The sequence below is a fragment of the Lucilia cuprina genome, chromosome 6 (genome assembly GCF_022045245.1).
Source record: "Lucilia cuprina isolate Lc7/37 chromosome 6, ASM2204524v1, whole genome shotgun sequence".
Classification (NCBI taxonomy): domain Eukaryota; kingdom Metazoa; phylum Arthropoda; class Insecta; order Diptera; family Calliphoridae; genus Lucilia; species Lucilia cuprina.
In genome coordinates, this window is record NC_060954.1 from 31,688,675 (window position 1) to 31,710,205 (window position 21,531).

General features: G+C 30.7%; 1 protein-coding gene across 1 annotated transcript in view; it reads right to left on the reverse strand.

Moving 5' to 3' along the window:
- Positions 1–1,602: 1,602 nt before the first annotated feature.
- LOC111683014 (mucin-5AC) overlaps positions 1,603–21,531 on the reverse strand; it is a 99,000-nt gene continuing 79,071 nt past the window's right edge. Inside the window, exons 4-5 of the mRNA XM_046953450.1 lie at positions 15,568–16,654; positions 1,603–9,039 (exon numbers count right to left, since the gene is read on the reverse strand). Of these exons, the coding sequence (XP_046809406.1) occupies positions 2,580–9,039; positions 15,568–16,157 (7,050 nt within the window). The 5' untranslated portion in view covers positions 16,158–16,654 and the 3' untranslated portion in view covers positions 1,603–2,579. The remainder of the gene's footprint in view (positions 9,040–15,567; positions 16,655–21,531) is intronic.

Consider the following 21,531-nt stretch of genomic DNA (forward strand, 5'->3'; position numbering starts at 1 on the left):
AAATTTTAAAATTTTTAAGAGATCTCATGGGGATTTAATGACAATAGATGAGGATATTAATCGGTAAAATATTAGATACATATACATATCTTACAGTTTAGCGATACTTGCGGTTTGAACTCGGCGGATTTCGGTAAAATCTATGTTTTTTGTAATATTTTAGAAAATAAATTTAAATTAAATTTTAAATAAAGTATTTTCCGAGTATTATAATGGAAATTTTAACGCAAGGAAATTTTTAACGCAATATTTTGGAATTCTAAGTGTACCATATCGAAATAATATTTATTTTATTATTATTTTATAAATTTGTCCCATGTATTTTAATGATTTAATTTTACTTTTTTGTAAAATTTGACCTTTGAACTCCACATTTTATAGGTTAAGAATGTCCGTTTTGAACTAAATTTAGAATATGTATTTTATATTTTCTGTTCTTAAATACTTCGAAAATAAATGTGCAACAGTAAATAATTAATACATATTATCTGAAATTTGTACAAAAAAAATGCGATTTTCCCCAAAATCCGCAGAGTTCAAATCCGAGGTACAGCTAAACTGCAAAAATAATTTCTCTTATGTTTTCACCGTTTTATTCACTTTTCTGTTGTTCATATATCCCCATGAGATCGTCTAAAAATTTCGAAATTAGTTTAACAAAATTTAAAAAAAAAACTAAAATTTGAGATTTGAAACGGCCGTCGAAAAAAATCAAAGTTTGTTGACCATAGCTGACAACAAGGTCTCGCTATCATATCAAAAACTATTATTCGGTTAAATTTAAATATATTTTAAGTTAGAAAATGTTTTTTTTAATATGTCTCAAAAATAAGTAATTTTTTATGTCACATTTCTAACTTATATGCTGTGAGATACGTTAATAGCCTAGGGAATTTGCAATAACTTTAAAAATTTCTAACCAATATATGTGTTTTATATCTTTCTGAAATGTTTATTCTGTGCCCATTGCGATTCCTTTAGAATAAAGTGTAAATGGACAAATTTGAGCAATAACTGAAAAAAAAACTATATTTTTTCTTGCTAATGCACTTGGAAACTTCAGAGCGGTTGCGGAACCTGCTAACGTTATTTTATCAGATAAATTTTTTGCATGAGATAGTATTACAAACCATTGAACATACAATCTTGAAGCACTCTAATTTACTTACATATCCATTAGGGCCCTGGATCAGTTAAAGTGAGTTGTATTCATATAAAACTTGTCTAATTATAGGGATCTTATATGAAGGGTAGGGTAAATTTTGGTGTTGAAATAAAATCTGTTATATAGATTTTGTCTCATATAAAACAAGCATCAAAACAAAGTGATCGTTTGTGTAAAATACAAAGTTCGAAAACAACATGTGACAGGGCTAAACAATATGTATTTGAATAATTTATTATTTGTACTATACTACTTCTAAGTAATGCAGACGAAATGTAGTTGTCATTGAAAAGTACGTTGTTGGGTTAGTAATTCATTACCCATTTTTTGCTGGGATATGTTAAAAACTCATACTTTTGTCAATCTGAGTTCCAAGTAAGAAGATATTTTTCTAAGGGATAAACATTAAAATAATTTGCAAACAAAAATGTATTTTTTAAATTTTATTGTTGATTTATTTATTTAACAAATACGTATATAAATGTATATATAAATAGAAATACATATATGTATGTATTTATGTATGTATATAAATAATAATTCATTTGTATACTTGCATTGTATACATTACAAATGTAAAAAGTATTATATTAAAACAAAAATCGATCATTAAACAAACTACTACATATACATACCCAAACAAATAAATAAATAAAAGAAAGTATATGTATATGAGATACTACATACCTACACACAGATAAATTAATAGTGAAAATTTAAATGATACGTTCAATGTATTCGTAAAAAATGATAAATTCAATTTAAATATGTATATATATGAAAATGCATATAGTACATATGTACTTATGTATGCGTGTTTATTGTCAATGTATGTATTCGTATGTTGTATGAAAGTGCTGCATGCAATACGTCAATCTTGAATCAACAAGCGATGTCAGTCATTTGTATACTCGTGCAACAAATTACAAAATCCATCAAAAAATAAGTAGGAATAATGCCGGAGAATGCGTTCGTTTATTCCCGCACAGACTCAGGCACTTTAACACCTTTGTATGACTCGTGATTAAGGTAAAGCATTTATAAAATAAAATAATAATAATAATAATAATAAAAGTAGGAAATTATAATAGTAATAATAATATAATAATAATGTTGATAAAAATAGTATTGTTTTAAACATAAATAATTATATTTATGTATGCATATGAATATCTTGTATATGTATACGTGACATAAATTAATATCAAAATATACAACTATAATCTTAAATAAATATTTAGTTTTATTTTGCCTTTTGTTAGTACACAAATATTTGCAAGTATTTAGTATGTTTTTGATCGCAGGAGATTAAATAGAATTCGTAACTAAGAAGCAATACAGAATTTTACTACAATTTTTAATAACAAGTATTACACGTTTGGCTTATATTTAGTTTGTAGTCAATTACTACGGCTCATGGCAATAATCTCGGATTGAAGCGACCCATGAATAAAATCATGCCTGTTGGATTGTGACGGACAAAATAGAGGAATGGTTTGTCAAACCGTAATCTGGGAGCATCGGGGACGCGTGCTTGTCGTGGTCTTAAGGGTAGTGGAAGTTCCAGATATTTGGGATCCAACAAATCATCGTAAAAACCGCGACCCAAAACAGAATCTTGAACTAATGAACCAAAGTCGATAACTGCCTCTGAAGAGTCCTGTTCGTCATCATCATGGGCATCAACATCTTTATTGCGTTTGCGCAGTGGTGGAGCAGGATACATTTCGACGTGATGATGATCAGCTATTTTTTCTTCGCCACATGTACTGAAAGTATTTATTTGAATCATATCAGAAAGGTAAATGTCACGATTGGATGAACCCGTTAAGCCTCCCAAATCTGCATAGTCGGACTTGAAGAGACCCTTTAATCCCATTTTTTGGAGGCCTAATGTGGCATTTACAAATGATCGATGTGAAAATCTCGGTAGTTGTACTTCCATGCCAGGACGATCCATTAGCGAGGTGAGTAAGTTACTCCAGGCATACTTTGAAATAGCTGTTTCCATCAACTGTTTTTCAAGGCGGTCCAAGTTATCAGATGGTGATATAGAACTAAGATGTCCAGGCATAACGTAAATCATGCTAGTGGTATCCTGTATACGTCCAAAGGCTACTACAGTGGCATCTAAATTAGGTTCATAGCCAGCAGTAAAGCCACTCTTAAAAAGTACTGCAGGAATAGGAACAAGTCGTCTTTGTCGGACCGTTGGATGTACTTGAAAGAATATTTCGCCATCCTTATCTTGTGTAGATCCATGTGAACAATCAGTTTGGAAGAGATTTGCAGAGATCGTAGCCAATGGACCATTTACCCATACACTGTTAGTGCGCAAATATTCTAGGACTTTGCCCATTGTGTGGCGCTTCACTAACAGATTTGTACGTCTCCGAATGATGTCGTTAACGACATGGAAATTTACTTCCTCAACATGGCCGGCATACAATTGTTGCGTTTTTTCTTTAAAGAATTGCAAAATTTTACCATTAGCACGATCACTGAAAATTTCTCGTACAAATGCTGTTGTAGCAATGTCACTATCCATGGCCTTCTCAACAGAATCGGTGATATTTTTAAAGACTAAGTGTGGGTTAAATGTTACCATATCATCGAGCTTGAGAACATCATTCATTTCACCTGAAGTACTGCCACGAGCTCCTAGAAATACCATTGAAAGCATAGAAGTTAAAGCGAAGGGAGACATGACCAAACTTCTGGCAGAGCTAATTTTTTCTGATGTAATCGATTTCCAATAACTAAAGGCCAATTCATTACAGAGCTTTGCAAATGCTAAAATATCTTCATCCAAATTTGTCAAGGATGCTTCTAAACCCTTTGAATTACTGGGTGATGGATCCAGTTTGACTGGTGGTCTTGTGGCCTGCGTGGAAGAAATCATCAAATTGCTCAGTTGTGGAGGTCTTTGCATGGGACGCTGTTGAGGTGTTGGTATGGTGTAGGTGGAAACTTTATGGGGTGAATTTTCTTTTATCTGTGAGTACGATGACTGCATGGATGGTTTATTGTAGAGCGGTTCTACTGGTTCGTGATACAAAGCATAAGCTGGTTGTTTGTTGAAGTATGAGACTGGCTTAAGCGTATTCAATCGTCTTGTTGTTGTAACTTTTGGTTTAGAAGTGGTTGTTGTACTAGTTGCTGTAGTCGTAGTGGACGTAGTAGTTGTACTTGATACAGGATTTGGTAATTTGGGAACTTGGTAACCTATTTGATCATCCTCATCCTCTTCGTCGGCTTCTTCGTATGTTTGACCATTATTTTGTATTAACACATTTGATTGAGTTCCTGTAGGAACATCATTTTCAATTATTGAATGAATTGGTTTTGGTGGTGCTAACATAGGCATATCCTGTTCAAGACTAGGTATTTTGTCAAACATAATTTTTTCGACAGATGTTTGAGTGATAGTTTGAGTTTCAGCGTTCAAAGATAGTTCAGGTTTTTGAGTGGTAGTCGTTTCGCCTAGTTTTATATAGGGGTCCTCATCAATGGATTCATCAGTTTCATCTTCTTCAGAAATCATGGAATTTAGCTCAGCAGAAGTTTCTTCACTCATGTGATATGCAGCGGTATTGGTTTTTTCAGTATTGAAAATTTCATCTGCTTTAACTGTAGTAGTTTCATCAGATTCTGATTCTTTAGAAGTTGTCACTTGAGTGGTAGTTTCTAAAGAGTCTATGAGTTCCTCCTTAATTTTATCCTTATGATTTTCATTTTCAATTATGTTATCAGTAGTAATGACATTATATTCAGCATCTGTATTCTCTTTAGTTTCTTCAGTTGTTTCGGATTCATTATGCTCTGAGAATGTTGTGGTGATTTCATTTGTAGCTGTTGTTGATTCAATAACATTTGTTTGGTGTCCGATTTGAATATATTCATTTAAATCTTCGAAAGATTCAACTTTACCTGTAGTTGCTTCCATTTCGCTTGAAATCATTTTATCTTCTTCACTTGTTTCGTTGGATAATTCAGTGGTTACTCGAAAGTCTTCGTCCTTTATTGTAGTGGTTTCAGATTTTAAATCATATTCTGAACTCTCCGTAACGATGACGTCATTTGCGATGACGCTTTCATATGATTTATTGGCTACATCTACTTTATTAGGAATATTACTCTGATTGTCCTCACTGGAAGAATATGTTGTTTCTTCAGACAATACGTTTATAAAAGTTGTGGTATCTAGAGGGCTATCGGCTTCAAATAATGGTTCTCTTTCGACTTCAAACTTTTGTTGTTGATCATATATCTCTGGAAGGGATGGAATAGAGATTTTTGATGTTGTTTCTTTATTAGATTCAGTAATAGTTTGGGAAGTTGTAACATCTTCTTCAGAAGCAATAGTGGAGGTGCTATCATTGCTATCATCTTCTTCCTTTTTGTGTAGTTTCTCGTTGTTTGTATTGTTATATTCGTCAATGCTTTCAGTGATAGTTTCAGTTGTAGTCGCATCGTGCTCTTCATTGTTTTCATGCACAGATTTTGTGGTATTATCTTCTAATGTATCTGAAGTGGCTGTTGTAGACATGAAATGCTCAACATTGGTTGTATTCGTATCTTCTTCAATTTCTGTTGAGTAGCTTTGAGTGGCTTTTTCTACAGAGTCGGTATCAAATTCTTCATTTTGTATATCTTTGATGGTGGTGTCAGGAAAATGTGTTGTAATGGAATCTGTAGTAGAATCGTCTTCTACATTATAATTCTCACGATTCGTGGTATGGGTGGTTTCAAGTCGTTCATAAATTGGTTTATAATCTTGTTTGTAGTCTTCATCCATATTGGTAGATATGGTAATGGGATTTTGTGCTACCTCTTTAGTGGGTTTTATAAGGAATGATAAATTAAATTGAGCTTGATTTGAATAACGATTGTCGTAAGAATTACTTTGTTGAGTTTTAGAAATATCGTTGGAGTTCGATATTTGTTTAATGACATCCGACATTAAGAATGCAATTTCATCTTTTGTTTCGTTAGAGTTCATCATGCTATAATCGGATGCTACGGTGTTGGTACCGTCAACTAGTGTTGAAGCCACAGTTGCTGCTTGAGTTTGGAAATCGGACATAGTTATTTGTTCAGATGGTTTGATTACTTCCATGTTAAGCTGAGGTTTAAGATCAGCTACTAATACAGGACGAATAACGTCTTTTTCATCATTGCTCATAGCATCTACTTTATGTGGCATAATCACAGGAAGTCTAGTATCAGAATTCAGATGGCCTGTATAGTTTTCAGGCGTTTGGTTTTCATCCTCAATATTTTCTTCTCCATACGTAAATGTTGATTGCTCGATTATTTTTGTTGTGGAGCCATAAGCAGATGTTTCATATTCATGGTGGTGAATTTCGTCTTCTTGTGTCTTGGGAAATGCTGTTGTAAGTTCCTCTTGTTTTTCAATTAAAGTATTTGTGGTTTCTGGAATTTCTGTGTTAATAGTTGATTCTTTGATGACATCACTAAATGCGGTATAGCTGGGAAGTTCGGTAGTTTCAATATCATCACTTACATCCATTTCGGTTGACATGTTTGTGGTAAATTCATCAGGGATTTTAGTTGTTACATAAGATGAGGAAAGATTAGTTTTATTGTTTTCATATTTCATAGTAGTTTCTTCGGAACTATGGACATTAGTTGTCGATTCAAAATTTAGTAATGTTGTAGCAAGAGCGCTGTCTCCATATTGTTCCATAGAAGGTTTTGACATAGATGATGGTTTCGGCTTCATAGCATTTTTAATGGGAATCATATGGTTGTTAGCAATTTCTACCTCTTTGTGCTCATTGTTATCATATTTATTTGGTTTCATGCTGGAGTCATCTGATGAAATTTTAATATCTTCCCCTATCTTTTCGGCTATTTGATCAGGTTGCTTCAGTGTTTGCATTATTTGATCAAATGATTGTAAAGTATGTGCATCCTGTGCGTAAGGCTGGGATCCATGTTGTGTTAATGCAAATGCTGGTAGAGGTTGTTTCTTGAACTGATTAAAACTGAAATCTTCTGAATCGTCTGTTGATATACCGTATGATGGTACAGGATAGCCCGATGTCCCAGAAGTAGGTGGTATATTGGCAGACGTTGCTAATTGAGGCTTAGTGGTTGTTATTCTTGTAGTTAGAATTGCATCTTCATAATTATTTAAATCTGGTTGATAACCGGGAAAATCTTGTACAATTAGTGACATAATAGTTGGACTGTTTGTTGATGTTGTTGGGATAGGTGAAAAAACGACGGTGGTCGATGGTTCTGGAACAGGTGTAGTCGTTGTTGTTGTGGTAGTTGTCGTGGTGGTGGTGGTTGTAGTAGTAGTTGGTTTATTTGGTTTAGGGCGTGGTCTGTGATATGTTACATGCTGAAATTTATTGTGTGTGACTTCTTGATGAGCGGATCCTTCAGCTGCTAAATCGGAAGACGTTGTAGTGTGAGGATATTTGGTGTGCTGCTGTGCTGGTTTCGGCCTTGCTCTGTGAGGTTTTGGAGAAGGTTTCCGTTTTTCCCCAACAAAATGTGGTTTTTGTGTGAAACCATCTGAAGTTGTGCTGGATGAGTGAATTGGATGGCGAGTAGGCTTCTTCTTCTTTTTCTTTGGTGATTTAGTAGTTGATGGTACAGAAGTGGTTGTTATTGATGGAGCTGTAGTAGATGTGGAAGAAGAAGGTGGAGTTGTTGTAGGAGTAGGGGTTGTAGTGGTGGTTGTCGTAGTAGGCGCAGGAGTTGTAGTAGTAGTAGTAGTTGTTGTAGGTTCAGTTGTTGTAGTAGTAGTTGTTGTAGGTTCAGGTGTTGTAGTAGTTGTTGTTGTGGTAGGTTCAGGTGTGGTAGTAGTGGTTGTTGTTGGTAATGGAGTTGTTGTAGTCGTAGTCGTAGTTGTTGTTGTTGGTTTTCTCTTAATTTTTTGTTTGTTTACTTGTGGACGTTTTGTAGTTGTATGTCCACCATTTGGCTTCTTAATACGATGTGGTGGTAATGGTTTATGTTGCACAGATACTGGTTTTTTAGCCAAATTTTCATTTAGTATAACTTCATCATTTTCAGAGATCGTATCCGGTTTCTTTACCACTTCCTGATTGTTTATGAATACACGTCGTGTTGAAGTTTCTATTTCGGGAAGTTTGTGATAGATAGGCTGCATATGCAGTTGTGAAAACCCATCATAGTTTTGCATAGTTGCCGCTAGATTTTGATACTGTTGCATACCAGTGTAAACAGATTCTTGAGAATCAAGTTCTTCTTGTATTACTTGAGGTGTCATTTCAGTAGTTGAGGTTGTTGGTTTGCGCTTTTGACCTGGTTTTCTTTTACTAGGTTTAGGCTTCTTGGTAGTTGTGGTAGCTGCTTCTTTTGTTGAAGTTTCGATGATTTCGGTATCTGGAGTCATAACAATTTGTTGAGGTTTCTGTTGAGGAAATATATCAACACCACCAGTGTTACCAAAAATGGCTGGTAATATCATAGACCAAGATGATGATACATCAGGCGTATCGAAAACCGGTAGACTATCTGTGCTTGAATTTTTATTAGATTCAACTTCCTTGTTAAGAACACTTTGTACACTATTGACGATATCTTGAACATTTTTCTCAGGGTCTCGATCCTCAATTGGACCATGATGTATAATCGTTGGTCCTTCGCCATCTCCGTTTGCAACAATACTTTGGATTTCTTCCATAGTCATAAGACGTTTTACCAATTCACCATGTTCATCGAATGTATAGAATTCATACCGATCGGGATTGAGGAGATCAATAGGGCTAGCAACTTGTAATGATGGTTGTGGTTTAGGTACTTTTTGTCCTAATGCATCTGTGAATTCCGGTTCATTTCCATTTAAAATTACCGATACAGATGTTACAACACTAAAACAAACAAAAGTAAATAAGTATTTAGTAATATTCATTAATAATAGATACTTCGAATGAAATAAATGATTTATATTAAAATATTATACAAAAAATTTTGTTCATTCATTGCTCTTATTTATATATAACATGTAATTTTATTGTACAAAAAATTTATATTTTAAGATTTTATCGAAAAGTGATTTAAGTGTTCGTTGAAACATTTCATGTTTTATAAATTCTAAAATGATGCATTTTATTTCAACCAGGAAGAAATTTCCAAAAATCATGATGTATGGATGAAATCTCTACTTTTCATATTTTTGTTCATTAATAATGCTTGCAGCATATTGAATTGATGCATGCTTTAGTTCATCATTGAGTATGAGCGCTGGTGTTTTAAAATTACATGTTGCATAGTCATGCGAGTAAATTTGAGAGCTAAAAATCTTTCCAGTTTTACTGGAAAATGGCATTTGTACACCTACTACCATACTACTCGGATATAAAGTGTATTGCAGCAATAGCAGTTGCATCATCGCACCTATTTATATACATACTTACATATGTATTAGGGTATTCAATTATTCGGGTTTTTGTCTTATTCGGTTTATTCGACAAATAATTATTTGAGGTTTTACGTTAGCCGGTTAATAATCGGATAATTAAAAATTATTCGGTTATTCGAATAAAAGGAAACTGGATGTTACAATTGCTTTTTAAAATAATTTTCTTCATATTACACCCTGTAACAATTTTGAAAAAAGCATTCACACATGGAAAAGTTGATAAGCATTTGAAAATAGATTTCACATATAGATTTGCGTACTCCGATTCTTATGTCCTTATGAAAGGATTTCAAAGTTTAAAGAACTACAGCACAGAGTTAATAATAATTGTACACAGTTTTCTGTACGCATAGATTTTTTAATGTTTGAAAATACCGTTTGCACGGTTTATAAACAAAAATATTATTTTCACTTTAATTCTATGTTTAGTTTTCTCTGAAATATTAGAAGTTATTCCTGTTTATGTGAAGTGCTTTTCTATATGAAGAAATTACTGTTTTTAAGATTTTCAACGTTCAATTGAACACTAATGGTGTAGTTTAAATTAAGAAAATAGAAACTCATATTGAGAATTTCAATTTAAATTTAAGAAAATTCAAATTAAAGTTCAGAAATTTAAATTAATATTGAGAAAATCCCGTTTGAAATTGAGAAATACAAACTAATATTGAGAAATAATAAAATACAATTATGAAATGTAAAGTCATATCGAGAAAAAACAAATTTAAATTCAGAATTCCAACATTATATTAAGAAATTACCAAGTAAAATTGAGAAATTAATAAATGATAATGAGAAATTTAAAATTAGTATGAACATATTTTTTTATAAAATATTTAAATAGGATATGGATTAAAAATACTTATTATAATTTTTTTTTTTTAAAAAATTATTTTTTCTTAATATCATTTTGTATTTTTTAAATTTCAATTCTTATTATCTCAATATTAATTTAGACTTCTCAGTTTCAATTGATTTTTTCTCAATATTAAGTTGAAAATTCAAATTTCAATTTGTTTTTTCTTCATATCAATTTTGATTCCTAAATTTAATTTGGTATGTCTCAATATTAAATTTGATTTCTGAAATTCATTTTGTTGTTTCACAATATAAGTTTGGATTTTCTCAATTTAAACTTGAAATGGTGTAGTTCAACTATAACTGTTGCTAAAGAACTTATTAGAAATATGTACTTAAGAACACAATAATGTTCCCAAAAAACTGGTTGTAGAAATAAGAGGCGATAAAATTATTTCCGTGATTTCTTTTCAAAAACCATCAAATAATTTTTTTTATTATAGAAAAATGATTAAGAAATTAAGAAAGAAGAAAATTTACTATAAAAATATTACATTTTGTAGAAAATATATAGTAATTTTACTGCTAAATAGTGACTTTTTATTAATCGGTTAATTGATAGAAATTATTCGGTTTATTCGTTATTTGAAATTTGACAATTTTCATTTATTCGAACGATTAATCGACAAAAATTAATCGATTAACCGAACGACGATTAATCGTTTGAATACTCTAATATGTATGTATAAGATTCACTTAAACATAGTATGAATAGACTAAACAAAAATGCTGCTTTTGAAATGAAGAAATAGCAAGAAAAATGTACTTCTGGGCTATCATATAGATTTTTCGTGAAAGATTACACAAATTATGAATTCATATTTGATTAGAAAAAATTCTGACCTGTGCGGTAATAAAGAAAAGGTGTGGTAATAGTGATTTGTTTTGAAGGCGAGAAGGCTTACATACAGTACTCACAAAAATCTGAAATAAAACTCTTAAGTACTTTTAAGTACTAGTAAATTTTAAAATATTAACCTTATATAGGCCGACTAAGGATAATGTTATAAGTTGTAGTATTAACAGTAAACAGTAAATCGTATATACCCACCATCAAATCGTATGCCATAAAAGGAATGCAGCTCTATCGCGGTAAGATAAATTTTATACCGATTGTATTAAAATTGGGTAGATTGATTTTGGTTCGTATAACACTTATTTGTCATCGCTATTCTGGTTTTTTTATATTAAATCATGAAAAAATTATTTCATCACTGTGTTTGTATTTTTAAGCCAATTATATGGGGGTTAGGGTCATTAATAGACCGATGCTCAGATAAAACTTATTTGACTCAAATTCCATCGCCAAACACCTACTTTTAAACGGTAATGAGCGTTAAAGTCATTTTATGAAGGGACCTTATATGGGGACAATATTAAACGGATCACCATACATTTGGTGAAGAGATTATGTCACATAAAAAACTTAGTTATATTTATATAAAACTTACTTATGTCAAAGTAAATCGCCATACTTGTACTTTTAAAACAGTTATGACTGGTCACTTGTATGTGAACACACGGATCGATAGACAAATAAATAGACACGCGGGCGTACATAGCTAGATCGCCTTATAATTTAATAAGGACCAAATATTTCGATTGTTACAAACGGATTGACAACATTAATATATCTTTCATATATTTTGATGGTCGAAATAAAAATAATTTAATTTGTTTTGAGTTTCATATTTTTATTATGTGTACTTCCTAGATCACATTTATATCAGGTATATATTGTTACAGTCGGCCATATCCGAATACTATTTCTAACTTATTATTATACCCTACACCACTTTAGTGGGGAGGGTATATTGGGTTTGTGCTGATGTTTGTAACATACAAAAATATTCGTCCTATACCCACCTTAAAGTATACCAATCGGCTTAGAATCATTTTCTGAGTCGATTAAGCTATGTCCGTCCGTCTGGCTGGCTGGCTGGCTGTCCATGTAAACCTTGTGCGCAAGGTACAGGTCGCAATTTTCAAGATAATTGGATAAAATATGGCACACACGCTTCTTTTGTCCCAAGGACGAAGCCCCCCAAATAGGGCCTTTTGGCTTATAATTAATTTAAATGATCTATTATTTTAAAAAAAGTCGACAAAACTTAGTTTTATAGAACTTTAAATGACACTACCGATTTTTGTAATGATCGGGCTTTATTTGACCCTATCCCCCATACAAACTCCCCTTCAGAAAATGACTTAAAGGTCAAAATTCACTTACAAACACTAATAACACTTTTAAATTCTACATAAATAATATTGAAGAAGACTTAACTCCCCCTACCAACATTTTTAAGGATAGGGCCATATTTTGCCCTACTTCCCTTTGAGCCCTCTTAAAAAATCTCTTTTTTTGCCAAAAAAAAGTAAAAATATTCCGAAATTAAGTTAAAAAAACAAACCAAATGCTTAATTTTTTTAAATAATCCCCATTTTTAACATACATACTGACTGGTGTAGGGTATCATATGGTAGGCTACGCCCGACTATACATTCATACTTGTTTATATTGTTTTTGTGAGATATTTAAAATAATCTTTAAATAATTTAATTTATTTGAAAAAAATTAGATTCTTCAACATTGTTGGTTATGAAATTAAAAAATCTGATTGAATGGAAATCATTTTAAAATAAATATGTATTTCAAATGTAAGGAAATGGAAGTAATTTCCTTAATGGATTTATTGTACATAAAAATATAAAACAAATAAACATCTGTTCAACGCTGACCAACGAGCTAAATACAACACATTAATGTATCTGATAGAAATATCCTTATTGCCAACCAGCATCATTTGTGATTATATACATACATATGTATCCATGTTTGTGCCATTAAATGAATGTGTTTATGAGTTTTTTTTTTACATTAAAAGAAACCCCCAAAAAAGGCTTTAAAAAAGCAATAAAGGAAAAAGGTAATGTAAGTAGCATAAACAAAAACCCCTTTTACGTGAAAACGAACATTAAATGTTGTTAATTATACAAAAGTAAACTTTGAGTATAGCGAAGACAGTTGCTGGACAAGGATTGTGTAAAAAGGCACTTTTACAACAAAATCAATTTAATTAAAAATAATGTGAAAAATAAATAACAAAGAACACAGCAACAGACAGTTCCTAAGAATCTTAAGTAGCTAAAGCAATAATGATTTCCATTTAATGCTAATTATGAAAATGGGTCAAATCTATACCGCAAGACTATTATTATATTATCATGTTGGCCAATAAAATTATTTAAAAAAGGATTTTCACTTTTGTTGCTACAACTGGTGTGGCTATAAAATTTAAATTAGTTTTTTAAACTTAAATATATATTCGAAATAATGATTTTTTACAAGGAAAACATTTTTGCAACAGAGTTTTACATTAAATTAATAAATTTATGTTTTTAATAAATTGAAAACTAATATATTAAAATGTACCTAAACATATAATGGTGTATTGATAACTACTAATTCGATGTTTTAAATAAGTAATTTAAAAATATTCATGTAATCGTGTAAAGTATTTTATGAATTTCATTCACAATTTTTTTTTTTTTTTTCAAAATTTTACTTCACTCAACTTATTGCACCAATTTAAATGACATTTAACTATAAACCAATTTAGATACATATATTTGTATGCATAGCTTCTATTACACTTTTAAACTAATATAAAACCAAGACGAATGTTTACAAAATTCAAGTTCTCTTAATTTTTTTACCAGTTGATAACACAAGTCAACAAAATCGAGCTTTTAAAAAATTAGCTAATTCTTATGTATTTCTATCCGCTGTTAGCTCTAGTTTTTGAGATATTACCTTTTTTGTATAGACAATGTTTAAAGTATTTTATGAATTTCATTCACAATTTTTTTTTTTTCAAAATTTTACTTCACTCAACTTATTGCACCAATTTAAATGACATTTAACTATAAACCAATTTAGATACATATATTTGTATGCATAGCTTCTATTACACTTTTAAACTAATATAAAACCAAGACGAATGTTTACAAAATTCAAGTTCTCTTAATTTTTTTACCAGTTGATAACACAAGTCAACAAAATCGAGCTTTTAAAAAATTAGCTAATTCTTATGTATTTCTATCCGCTGTTAGCTCTAGTTTTTGAGATATTACCTTTTTTGTATAGACAATGTTTACGCCACTTTTTTGAAGTTTCCAAAGTTAACAACATGGAACTCTACGCAAAATTATCTTTCTAACAGATGACACTTATTGCAGTAAATCTAAATTGCCTTGCAAGGAAGTTGAAAATTGAGGCTTATTTTATTTTATACTTAAAATAATACTTTGAGCTAAATTTATTGCAGTTTTCCATTAAGTACTACCACACAAACCAATAATACCTTTTTTCGGAAATTCGCTTAAAACGCAGTAAAATATTTCGGATTGAATTTAACTTTTGTTTGTTATTTTTACATACCATGAATTCAAAATATTATACAATTCACAATCAGTGTCGTTACGTTGTATGTCGTACGTTTGCACTATTCTTTTGTTTTTGTTCAAAAAATTTTGTCTGCGAAATATTAATTTTTCACAAAATTTTTAATTGTGATTTAAAAGTGTTGTTATTGTTATGTATTAATACTATATTGTAAAAAGATATCAAACTCGTTTACATTAAATTAAAATTATAAGGATAAACGGGAAAAAGTACAATTTTCAACTTCGCTGCAGGACATCCAAGGTATCCTGTAATAACCGTCATCATGATTATACTCTAATGATGAATAGTTGATTACCATGTTGTTGAACAACTCCATAATTATTGGTCCGATTCTGAGAAATTGAGTAAAAAATATCAAAAAATTTTTTTAAATAAGCAGGTGGAAATACATAGGAATAAGCTATTTTTGTTTTAAAGCCATTTTCAGTGCTGTTTAATGTATTGAGTATTATTGGAAAATAATATGCACTTTCAACGTTTTAGAACCTAATAAAATAAAATAAGATCCATCCAAACAAAATCTATATTTTTTGGTCATCTCTAATGTACATCCAAAAATATATACAGATAGCTGAATGGCAGACATAAACATATAGTGAAACATTGAGAATTTCCTGATACGATATATGTATGTATGTGTTTATTACTTACCTTGAACCAATAATTTTCTTCGACAAGTCATCATCCTTTTCGGAATTATTGTTAGAATTTGTGTTCGTATTGCTTGTGTAGGATGTTGCTGATGGCGATGATGATGTAGATGAGGTTGCACTGAGGTTAACTTCATTGACAACCTTGTTGGTTTCCGGTTCAACGTGTATTGGTACTTCAGCCTTATAAACATAGGCTGCCTGTAAAGATGGTTTTGTTGACGTTGCGGATATTGCATCTGATGACGGTGTTGTCGATGATGCCGATATGGGACCAGATGATGTAGAGGTTGATGTAGAACTTGTTTTCGATGTTGTAAAATAAGTTAAAGTTGGGTGTTGATCGGGATATTTCTGTTGTTGTTGTTGCTGCTGTTTGTGTTCTTGTTGCTTTTGATGTTTTTCATGTTGTTGGAGTTGAGCATAATGAAGGTTGAACTGCGGAATTATGTAACCACCACCATCATCATCGTTGCCACCACTATCATTGACCGCAGTTGGTTCATCAGCATAAGTTGGAGGATAGGCGCACGCAAAGCCAACAACAAATCCAAACGCAGCTAATACTACAACAAATTTTTTCATATACATTGTTCTTGTTGCTGCTACTATTGTTTTACTTTAAAGCCCCTGTTTGTTGTTGTTTTCGTTAAACAATAACTATTTTCAAAAATAGAATAGACAGAACGGTTAAGTTACTGCTGACCTTTTCTGTTTCTTATTTCCGTTTCTGCACTTATTGTTTTACATTCAATTCTATTTTCTTTTTTAATTTCTTTTGTAACCTTTTGGAAATTTTTCTCAATTCCTTTAGAAATATTAAAAAGTTTTTTATTGTCGACAGGCTTTTTTCTTGACGTCGCTATTTTTTCGATACAATTTATATATGTATTTATTTTATATTTTTCGCTGCCTCACACTAATCCCCTAACAACTTGTTTCTTATTTAAAGTAATTTCTTTTATTCTTTTGATGAATGATTTTATTATAAAAGTGCTTTTTTGTTCGGGTTTTGTACCCTTTATTTGTTTCTTCCAAGTACGTATATGAGAGAACAATAACAGTGTGAAAAGATTCTCCTTTAAATACTGAAAAAGAAGAAAGGAAAAAATAAATAAGACAATGCAAATGGGAAATTGTTAATAATTAATGCGTTTATTCGACCATTAAAAAATAGTGAGGAAGGCTGTATAAAATATTCACTCAGCTTATTACTTTCTAAAATGATAAAACGTGTCTATTTAACGTTGATTTCTCACTCAATTTCCAAAGGATTTGAAAGATATATTAAAAGTCCATTATTGTGTCTAACTTTCATACAAATATAATGCTTAACTTAACAAAAACTTGTTTTATTCTTTAAAGTCCTGTACCTAAACCTGGACCTTTTTGAAAAGACATTATTTTTGTGCTGAAGACTAGTAGTATCAATCATGATTTCTCAATTTATGACATAAAGTGCTTTAAACAATTTTATTTTCGTATTTATAATTTTGTCATTATACCCTAAACCACTTTAGTGGAAAGGGTATATTGGGTTTGTGCTGATGTTTGTAACATACAAAAATATTCGTCCTATACCCACCTTAAAGTATACCAATCGGCTTAGAATCATTTTCTGAGTCGATTAAGCTATGCCCGTCTGTCCGTCTGGCTGGCTGTCCATGTAAACCTTGTGCGCAAGGTACAGGTCGTAATTTTCAAGATAATTGGATGAAATTTGGCACACACGCTTTTTTTGGCCCAAGGACGAAGCCTATTGAAAATGGTTACAATCGGTCGATTATTTCGACTAGCCCCCATACAACCGTACCCCCCAAATAAGGCCTTTTGGCTTATAATTAATTTAAATGATCTATTATGTTAACAAAAGTCTACAAAACTTAGTTTTATAGAACTTTAAATGACACTACCGATTTTTGTAATGATCGGGCTTCATTTGACCCTATCCCCCATACAAACTCCCCTTTAGAAAATGACTTAAAGGTCAAAATTCACTTACAAACACTAATAACACTTTTAAATTTTATACATAAATAATATTGAAGAAGACTTAACTCCCCCTACCAACATTTTTATGGATAGGGCCATATTTTGCCCTACTCCCCTTTGAACCCTCCTAAAAAAATCTCTTTTTTTGCCAAAAAAAAAGTAAAAATATTCCTAAAAAACAAACCAAATGCTTAATTTTTTAAATAATCCTCATTTTTAACATACATACTGACTGGTGTAGGGTATCATATGGTCGGCTACGCCCGACTATACATTCATACTTGTTTTATATTTTATTCTTTTTACTCATTTTCTTTAGAACGAAATTGATAATTTATGTATGGGAGTGACCTCAAGCCATAAATTTTTGACTTTACCTAAATTACCACAAACTGAAGCAGCAGTAATAGCAGTAACAAAAACAACAACATTAACTTTAATGCAAATTGATTTGTTAATTTGACAAGATTTCAATTAATTTTTTTGTTCATGTTCGAAGTTTGTTGTTTGTTTTTTTCTCTTTCTTTTCTACTTTTAGTGAGTTGTGTCCTTTTACTCTGCAATGCATGACTGGCTGTCTACGTAAATATGCGTGAGAGCGAAATTGTTTTTATTTGTGAGTGAATGTTGTTTTAACTTTTTGTAAATTTTGTAAATTAATAAATTGTATAATATAACTTGCACGTAATGAATGCTTGATAATATCAATGAAAGAAATTCATAAATTATTATGAAACCTGCCCTTAAAAAATTAATTTAATTTGGATCTATTATATAAAACTAATTATTAGAGAATTTAATTTGGATCCAGGATCTAAAACTATCTGATGTAAAATTGTAAGCTAGACAGAAAACGAAAATATCGGAATTTAAAATATCGTGCAATGTATCATGTTCAAATATGAGATAAGGAAAGTCAGTATAGCCCCCATCCTTGTTTCGTTCTTCAAGTACAGGTCTAATAGGAATGTATATATGTATCTGTGTATAAGAAAAGGTATGTAAGTAGTCGTCAATGCCTTGAGGCATAAATTGGTTGTTTTGTTGAGAGTTTATGAAATTTCCTGATACGATGATGTGTCTGAACTCAGAATCTAGTTTATTTTAAAATTAACTTTAATTAAAAGGAAAAGTTTTTAAAGTTTATTGTTGTTTTCGCTTTTAGAATTAAGTGAAATTTAATGTTATTTAATTGCATAAATAACTAATTGATATTTCATTACAACAAATTATACATATTTATTGTTTATATAATGGTGTTCAATTGTAAGGATTAAACTATGTTGTTGTAAATTAAAGAAATGCGAGCAGAAATGTTTTGAAAGTAGAATTTATTATACATATAAGTATATGTAAGTTTTGAAAGTTTAAGAGAAATTGGACTCACGGCCATGCGAAATTACTAATGCATATAAAATGAAAATAATAAAACTCTTGTACAACTTTTTAATGCCTATTTTTAAATGATGTCGTGGAATCAAAACAATTCCTAAATGTTTGATTATTTTTAATATTTAGGAAAATGCACTTGTTTTGTTTATTTAACTGTTGTGCTTATGTAGATGAACGTATACCTGTAAGTATGTGGAAGACATTCTGTTATTTTGGTGATGTTGCATGCGCTAATATTATCATAATTATTCTAATAATACCTTCAAATAGATACTTAAATTTAAATAGCATTGAAGTGGATGAGTAATCTACATACATACATACATAATATGTATGTACTATTTAAGAATGTTTAGATGATTGTTTAAATACGTGTGTATTTGAATATTTGTTCGTCTGGCATGTTGGATGTTATTCATTGTAAAGTTGTGATCACTTTCATAAATGCTCAAAATATGTTTGTAAGTGGCTCCTTAGGCTTAGAATAAGCAAACAAGCCTTCTTATAAACCGCTTATTGTACATATTTATGTGTCTTTATGTGTATGTGAATAAACACACCAAACACAATTGTAATAAGTACACATTAATATTTGGAGGAAGAGAATATGAAGTAGTATTTCTAAAAGCCAGTTTACATTATACAACATGTAATATGATATGATAAAATCTTAATGTCATTTAAAAACCAACACTCATGATGTGCTAAAAAATTTCCAGTACTAATTTTATTACAATAAATAAAAAATACCAGTTGAAAAATGAAAAAGTACCAGAAAGTCCTATTTTGAAGATTTTCGCTCAAACAGAGTGTTGTATGTGGGCATAAACAAGCCATATCCGAGTATATTTAGGCCTATGTGAATGCATGATGGTATGTAAGTACATAACATATCTACGTATAAACCTAAAAGTATGCTATTTCACGCCTCTCTAATGGAAGTGTTTTGTAAGATGTTACGGTACTTACTTTCATATAACTACAAATACCTTAGTTTGTTTTCACCAAAAAGTGAAACAACAATTCCTTTCGCTCTATATGCTAAATTTGGTTTTAAACTAAACGTTAGTAAATAAAAAAATTTAACAAATAATATATTTAGTAAGTACCCAGGGTATTTTAGTTAAAGTGCTACATGAAATGTATGTAGTTGTAAACTATGTATGAATGTATGTATATATGTAGTTATGTTTTAAAACATTTGTATATTTAATATCAGCAATCATCGCATACGAATCTTTCTAAAGTTGTTATAGTATTTGATGTGAAATAAATATATTGGAACTTAATTCTATTGAAATACTAACCCAGTCGGATTTTGAGTTAAGTGATAAATAACTCATAGTTAACCACAAATGAGACAGAAGTGACTAAAAACCATTTAGCTTATAAAATATTTTTATGGAATGTCATCGTAATTAGTCAGTATTGATTTGCTATAACCCAGTTCCAATTAACAAGTCTATATTTATGCTTCTGGTGCATAAAGGATAAGCAGCAGTGAGTTACATGTGCAATTTTCTTATATTTTTTACATAATTGTTACTAATTATATATATTGCATTTTTTTAATTTGTTAATTTTTAAATTAAATTTAATTAAATAATTAATACATATTGTTTATTTGTTATGAGTTTCTATAGCATTTCTATAGCATTTTCTATTATTTAAATCTTGGTATGCATGTAAAATGTACATAAATATATTCCTGAATAATTGTTGACTAAGTTCTGGAGATAGTTGCATATAAGTTATAGAAAATTTTGAGCTAACTCATAAAATCCTACTAGGAAAAATTTCTCACACTCACATATCATTACAAGCAATACGAATTATACAGTATTGTTCGAAACCTAAGCAACTTTTTTTGCCTTTGTATACAAAGTGATATATTTACTATTTTAATTGATTTATTCGAAATTATATAATTGATAATAATAACATTATGTCATTATAATAACAACAACACAAATTTAATTCCATTTCGCTGTGAGTTACAAGAAAATAATAACTGAATTAACTCCATAAATAGCTGTTCGAAACTTAAGCAACTTTTTGATGTTCTTATGAAAATCTTTGGTCCTTTTGAGTTCCAAATACCTTTATGAAATAGATTAGTTACTAGTGTAGTTCGTAATTAATCCCAAGCGGATGTTAAGCCATTCGAAAGCTGCAATGTTTTCTAAAACTGTGAGTTTCGACCCACCGCTTCAGAATGCCGATTTTGGTGGACAATCAAATAATTTGGGTCGCATTACTCGATAACTACTCTTAGATCAACTTTTCCAAAGGTTTTGGTTCATTATCATTCTGAAAATCGCAATAAAGTAAGTTGTTCTGTTCGTTGTTCTCAATCATATAATTCATTTTGTTGGCGAAAAACGTCCCAAGAAGAAAAACAATACAACTCTGTTTGTGTTTCAATATCAGGACCTTCTCTTCAAAAATCATGGCCACACCCTTAAATTTTAGCTCTCCATTCATTATTGGGCCTTCACTAAAAGGATATGTTATAATATTTCCTTCAGCCTTTGAGCCTCACATACATTGCCTGAATTTAAGAAGGAAAATGTGGACCCGT